This window comes from Maylandia zebra, linkage group LG12, assembly GCF_041146795.1.
Source record: "Maylandia zebra isolate NMK-2024a linkage group LG12, Mzebra_GT3a, whole genome shotgun sequence".
Taxonomy (NCBI): domain Eukaryota; kingdom Metazoa; phylum Chordata; class Actinopteri; order Cichliformes; family Cichlidae; genus Maylandia; species Maylandia zebra.
The window spans coordinates 8,049,076-8,056,343 of record NC_135178.1 but is presented as its reverse complement, the minus strand read 5'-3'; the positions used below and the strand labels follow the sequence as shown (position 1 = coordinate 8,056,343).

Here is a 7,268-nt window from a genome sequence, read left to right as displayed (position 1 = left end):
AACCAAATGAGGTCAACTATAGTGTCCCCTAGCAGTAAAGCTAATTACTCTTTTGTCTGTTTTGTTATCCGTTTGTACTCTTGAGGTTGTGGTTGCAGCAGGAAAAGACTTCTTAGAGCTTAAACAGTTGTATTTGACCACACTCACCTTCCATTTTCATTCATGGAAAAACAAGATCTCAAACACAGTAATAGCATTCATTTCCTAATCAGGCTTAATGTTAAGGCCATAGATGTGTAAAAGACGGACATGGTTACTGTGACATCTAATGAGGAGTATAAGGGACACATTAGGAAAAATTATTATTATTATTATTATTATTATTATTATTATTATTATTATTATTATTGTGGTGAGGAGAAAAAAAGAGAAATGTTTTCCTTGTAACTATACATCTATACAACGATTTGACATCTTAGTTTATGTTCTTATCTTATGTTTAGCTGATCCATCTTCTTCCCTTAAGCCTCATCAGAAATGGTCTCAGTGGCTGGGTGGATGCCAAGTAGCCTTTTTTAAGGAAGGGAAATGGGAATTAAAAGCTGAGGCATGCCACATTGCACCAGAGCTGCACTGAAAATCAGTGGCAATAGCTCTTATGAAGTGATGAATTCAGATGTTTTGGTTTAAGTGCTCATCAGCTTTTACAGAGGAGGACAGGACAGAGGTACAACAGTGAGTGTCTGCACACATCTGTAAAAAAAAAAACAATGAAGGCTCTGTCAATGTTTGGCCCTGCATTTCAGTCATTGATGCTGATGGAAATATGAACACAGAAGATTACTGTTGGCTTTAGATCCACTATGCAATATTGTCTGGAAAGCATCTGATTTGTAGAAAAACACACAGAACGAACACCATCAGTCGTGGATTGGTCTCCACAGAGCCCAGACTGGAACATCGCTGAAGCAGTGCGGGATCATCCGGTCAGAAGACAAAAGGCAGAAACATCCAAAGAAGAGTTCGAATGTCTTTCAAGAAGCCTAAGAACTATTCCTGAAGACCACTTAAGCAAAGCTGCCTAAGAGACTCCAGACTGTGTTGAAGAATAAAAGCGGTGGTATCAATTGTTGACTCTGAAAAAACAAATTCCTTTTATGTTTGCACAAATTTAATAAATCACTGTACCTCTTTGGCATTTTTCTAGCAAAATATTAACAACTTAAGACTAAACAGAGTTATATCAATAGAACTGATTACATAATTTTATTGATTCTCCTGTCTTTTTCCTTTTGTAGGCTCAGCACTTCAAGCAGACGTCTCACAAGGTGGCTCGCTCCTACTGGTGGAAGAATGTCAAGTTGATTGTGGTCATAATTGTGATAGTCCTAATTATCGTCCTCATTATCATCTTACTGGCCACAGGAGTCATCCCTACTAGTTCCCCCGTGGCTCCTATAGTTACTCCCACCAAGAAGCCCTAAACAGACAGAAATTTAAAAAATGTATAGTCAGAATAAAATCATAAGCATATTCCTATTGCACAATATCGAGGGAAAAAAATAAAATATATATATATTACATACATATTACATACATATTACATACATGTAAGCTTGAGCAAATCACTGCTATATGGTGAAACCGTTAATACTACACAGTTTCTATGTTGAACTTTTAGGAATTCCAATATTTTATTCTTTGGTTTAAGGGACTTTAATGACAGAACAAGCTTTTGAAAGCCTTTCCCATACAATACCTGCTTCTTCTTCTTCTCTTTTTTTTTCTTCTTTTTTTTAACACATCCTAAACCGCTGTGGAACATCAGTGGTCAATGGCAGTAAAACACTACCGGTATTTTTAAAGGATGTTTCATAGCAGCACTGTCTACTCCTCTTTGTTAAACGGATTCACCATAAGCATTTATTTCATCCCAGCAAAGAGCGAGTCTCTCAAATTTTTGTAGTTGAAAAGAATCAAGCTGGATTATTCCAGTCTCATATTTTATGTTAGGTTTGTCTTAGATGTTGTCACTGGTGCACCTTTACAAAAGACAGCGTGTATAACGCAGAGTATGATTTGGATCGACTGTGTCAGGTAATAAAATGGGTAATATCTGGATCCTTTTTGACACTAGAAAATTACCACAGAGTTAACAGTTTTAGGTCACAGTATATTTAATGGGAGGATGAATTATGGAGTTGATTTTGACATCTGTCTGGCTTCTGGGCGATATTACATAAGCTTCCAAAACCACTCTGGCCCATCAGGTAACTGGACCTCTGCTGGTGTCCTGTTTAAAATGACAGTGGAACATTAGAAGTGGATATTTTGGGTACTTTTGACCCTCTGTGATTTGGCTTTTTATTTTTTTTGGTTCATCCCACTGAAGACAAATCAGATTTGGATCTGGGGTACGAGGAGGCCAGGTGAACACCAGGAGCTCTTCCATATGTTCTGGAGCCATTCGTTATCAGCAACAAATGTTATTAACGTTACCTGTCAGAAGTTTGTTGTGGCTGATTGGTGTATTTCAGTCAAAATGCTTCCAGTTTTGTTACAGTCAAGACAACCTACATAAGAACGGTTTATTGAATTAATATACTTTGAATACTCTCTAAATGGTGTTTATGAAGTAAGCAATGAAAAGATTACAGTAAAGCCATCAAGTGTGTTGACATTAAATGAGCAGTCGGTTACTACACCACTGAAACAAGGGGTGTAGTTTTAAATTTGCATCGAACTCCTATTCGGACCGTAAAGTTTAACTGATAGCCTACAGCTGACTAGCCACCTGCAGGTATGCAGTGCAGAAACTCACAGCCTTTGGAGGGGAATTGCAATGTCAACCACCTCTACAACACTCCCCCTCTGGCCCGTGTCAGCCACAGTGGATGTTACAATACCAGTTTAGTTTCAAAGAGGTCAAAGGGCTTCTGGTGTGAGCTGTATAGAGTCGTCATATTCTCACTGATGTGTATATTTGTAGACTTTAGCAGACCTCTCCATAAGTGCCTCTTCTGTAGAGGCTATTAATGTTACTTTTTTCTTATTTAATCAGAAGTGAATGAATAAAATCTGAATGTAATTTCTGTATAAATAAATTGTAACTGATTCTGTATACAACCCTAAAGTTTCATGATGAGGTAACAAAATCCCTGTTGGAAAAAATACTTTTTTCCCCTTTTTGGTCTCATCTCTTGATGCCTATAAACCACACTCTTGTTTCTGTAAGACATCTTCAGTGAGTCTGTTGCTGTGTTTAAGGATTTTTTCTACTGTGTGTAACTCTTGTAATTTAAAGCTCTTGAGGGTCTTATTCTGATGACTTACGGTATTTAATGGTTTTGACGGTCTGATAGAGAATAAATTGTATTTTTCTTCTGCTCTGTTGTCATGTCTTCTTCTGTGATCACAGTTTTGCCACAAGATGGAGACAGATTGTGATCTAAGCTCCTGTTTCTCCTCAGTTCATTCTATCCTATTCTGCTCAGTAGTGTGTACACAATTTAATTAGTGAGGAAAACGCACACGGTAGCACAGCGGTTAGCACTGTTGCCTCACAGCAAGAAGATCCTGAGTTCAATTCGACCATCAGCCTAGCATCTTTCTGTTTGGAGTTTGCATGAGTTCCTCCCAGTGTCCCAAGACATATAGTTATTAGTGATAGGTTAATTAGTAACTAAATTGTATTATTGTAGGGTGTACCTTACAATATAAAGCGCTTTATATTGTAATGCTCTGAGTCTATGAGCCTTATGCCATGAGAAGTGAATTCCAGCCCAAACTTACTGTAAACTTACTTACTATCCTTCAATATAGTGGAAACAAAATACTGTATCTATCACAGAAAATGTCTTTAAACTGAAAACAAAATAGCAAGATTGTGTTTAATGGACATAAAGCAGATTTCACAAGGTCGAGGTCATCCATTTACTGACTCCTCCACTAAATGGGACACGCCTTTGCCCTGGCATGTCTAATTAAATTCTTTATTTCCTTATTATAGAATATCTTCCATCATGGTTTCCCGACAAAGGTGCTTGCAGTATGCCACATTACCTGCCACATACCCGGCTGTAGTTGATAAGCATTTTTGAAGTCACATGTCTAATGAGACAAGTAAAGAGCAAAGGGAAAAAAATCTGTTCAGAGAAATGAATGGGAGTTTATCATTTCATAGCTGTGTAGGAGATCCTTGTCTTAAACTGTGGGGTCAGAGGTTACCTTGGTTACATGTGTTTCCTTTGGTGCAGGGTGGCATCACTGTATTGTCACAATGTTTTTCCAGACGATCGAGATTTCCATTACGACACCTTGAAATGCTGCAGATCTGTGACAAACTGACAACAGGCACAGCACGAACATGGCAGACATGGTAAGTGAATATTTAATACACTTTTATAAGCTGAATTCCCAGGAAGCAAACACATTTGACTTAATCTGGCATAATTCTGAGAAAGTTTTTAGAATTCAGATACTTTGTATTATTTTAATCCTGAAAGTTAGGACTGCAGCCTGGCAGAGTTACAAGTTCAGTGTGCCATTGTTTATCAGCAGTGATCACACAAACAACTGCGGTGCTTTCAGTCTCATATTGTGACAATCCCCCTTGACTCCTTGATCATCCTTCATTCCTCTCCTCACGTCAGAGGAAGCAAGAGTAGTTTTGGGTACAGTCATTTAAGAACATTTCATTATAAAGTGATGACAGATGACACTATCAAGATGACACCTGTGCATGTGTAACCACGGTAACTTCTGACCCCACTTCCGCCAGTCCCTTTATTGTGGCGGGAATGAATCCTGTATAAGTTCCGGGTCAATCAGCTGCATGTCCCTGCTCCTCTGGCTGCTGTTGTCCCTGTGGTTGGCGTACTTGTCAGATCACGACAAATTTTGCACTACAGGCCAGTTGACAGCGTGCAATAACCCGGCCGATTCATTCATCTTTACACTACCTCACACTCGACTCAACGGTGAGTTATTTGTTTGTTTTGTTTTGTCACAATTAATGTACATGCGGAGCCGCGATCGCGCATCCTACAATGCCGGTAAGCTAATGCTAGGCTAGCGACAGTAAGTGCAATTACTAGTGTCATCTATTGAATCTTGTTGTTTTTGTTTATTCCATTATGGCCGAATGTTGACTTAACGTATCTAGAGTTGAACGAGTGATTTGATTTTTGTAGTTTTGTCCGTTTTGGATGTTTTTTGTTACTTTTCTGATGAAATGCCGAAACGGCCTATGGGATTTTGCATTGAGTTAAATTCCATTTACATTATTGAATCTGTTGCGCAACACCTTTGATTAAATGAGTTTTGTAAATATATTTGATTAACTTTGGATAATATTTATTAGCTTTAACGCTGATATACTTTGATGGGACCCATGAGAATGTCTTTCTATAATAGTATTTAGAATGACATTCATTATAAGAGATGATGGTTTATTGATTGTTGTATGAAACATGGCATTGATTACTTGACTTTGTTATTTATGTATTTATTTTGTCACAGCAGTAGAATGCTGTTTCATTTTCTTCTGTGAATCATAATTTCTGTTTTTTGACCTTGTTTAGGTCAGGTTTTTTTTTTTTTGTTCTCCCGCGATCAGCCCTGATCAGCGCGAGATGGCGAGCCACCCGACCACCGCTACGGTGCGGTAGGAATTGTGAACCTATGGACTGAATCACAAATTGTTGACAATGACCTATCACAGGTCCATGGAACTAAACTAAATCACATACTGGACTACACCTCATCCCACCTCCTTTTGGAACCTACTAAGCTGTTTTGTATTGTCAACATTATTTTTGTTTGTGATATATATGCATATGTTTCTATTTCTTTTGTACATCCGTCTATACACTTCTCATAACAAACATAATATATATATATTTGAGCTCTACTTTTGTTTCCTGTGTTTTATTCACACCCTCAGGCTCCATAGTCGAATCTTAATCTGATAGCTCATTGTCTATGAGGCTGCAGTCAGGCGCCCTGGTCCTTTAACCGCGTTACACATGCTCAATTATAGTTAGCCTTTTCTTAGCAGCTGTAATACTTAATGCACTGTGCATTGTGTCTTGAACTAACGGACAACACCAAATTATGTTTTGGGGCCTAAAAGATGCTCTGCTACACCTTTACTGGAGCATTACCTTCACCATGTTTGACAGATTATGTGATATGCTTCAAATCCAGAGCTCTGGAACAAGTTAAATTTTCATGTGTGCAAAGGATTTTTTTTTTTTTTTTCCAGAATTGATCAGGTTATTGGCAAAGTCTAATCTGGATTTCTTGTTCTTAATTTTAACAAGTGGTTTATACAGTGTTGGAAATTCTTTGCAATCCCATTCATGATGGCATCTATGGATTGTAGACCTTCACAATGACATGCCTACTTCCTCCATTGTGTTTTTTGACTTGAATGTTGTTTTGAAACTGTATTTCTACTATATTTCTGGTTTATTTTGGTTTTAAAACATCTACTTTAGCCACTAAGCAGTAAGCCACATGAAATTACATAATAGAGTGGTATGTATGTGTATGTGCATAGTGTGAGTTTATTTGCTATAGACTTCCAACGTTCTATGGCCTTAAGATTAGCTCAGGAAAAATGTGTAGAGAGCTTTTATAAAAATTTTATAAATATCATGCTCTTTAATGATCATTTTACATGTGTCACATTTTAAAAACACAATTAGAAAAGCATTCACAAAAACAGTTCGAGAACTTACATCTTTACTTTTTCCACAGTGCCTGCCTCTTACAAAACCTTGTGCTTTTCATAATCAGACACAATAATTTAGGATTATCTAAGACCTGCCATCAAATGTCTCTTTTACAATCATTTGTGTTCGCTGCTCCCAGAATGTAACTCTTGCGCACTTTTATGCGTAACTCCAGAATATTCAACTCCAGAGATTTGCCATGTGTGTATATATATGTTTGTTTGTTTTTTTCTGTCGTGTTATGGAATTTTATATTTTACAAATTAACAGAGATCGGAACTTTACTGATAATTCGTCTAAGCAAAAAAATATCCCCATTCAAAAATGTCATGTCACAACCTCATTGACTTACGGAATGATGCTGTTTGGTCAGATGAAAACTAAATATTAATGAGGACAAAAGGAATCAGAAGCTCCAAGGACAACTCGATGAAGCACCGGAAAGAAATGAAGAAATTCTTCATGAGAAGGAAGAACAGGACATGAAGCAGAGAGACATGGAGCGCAAACTCAAAGACGTGGAGGAAAAATACAGAGTGGTGGAAATAAAGCTTGATGAAACGCAGGTCAGAAATGAACAGTTACTTCAAG

The 7,268-nt window shown here is 37.6% G+C and overlaps 1 protein-coding gene and 1 long non-coding RNA gene across 3 annotated transcripts in view; both read left to right on the top strand.

The window, feature by feature from the left end:
* vamp8 (vesicle-associated membrane protein 8 (endobrevin)) overlaps window positions 1–3,326 on the top strand; it is a 6,464-nt gene extending 3,138 nt beyond the window's left edge. The window contains exon 3 of one of the 2 annotated variants that reach the window (XM_004565781.3): window positions 1,239–3,326. In XM_004565781.3, coding sequence (XP_004565838.1) covers window positions 1,239–1,424 — 186 coding nt within the window. In that variant the 3' untranslated portion in view covers window positions 1,425–3,326. Of the gene's footprint in view, window positions 1–884; window positions 1,068–1,238 lie in introns of those variants that run through there. The other variant, XM_004565782.3, reaches the window with a different exon arrangement.
* Window positions 3,327–4,580: 1,254 nt separating this feature from the next.
* LOC143421332 (uncharacterized) lies at window positions 4,581–5,851 on the top strand. The gene is made up of 2 exons (XR_013100962.1): window positions 4,581–4,919; window positions 5,523–5,851. It is a non-coding gene; the product is annotated as an uncharacterized LOC143421332 (long non-coding RNA).
* The last annotated feature ends 1,417 nt before the right edge of the window (window positions 5,852–7,268 follow it).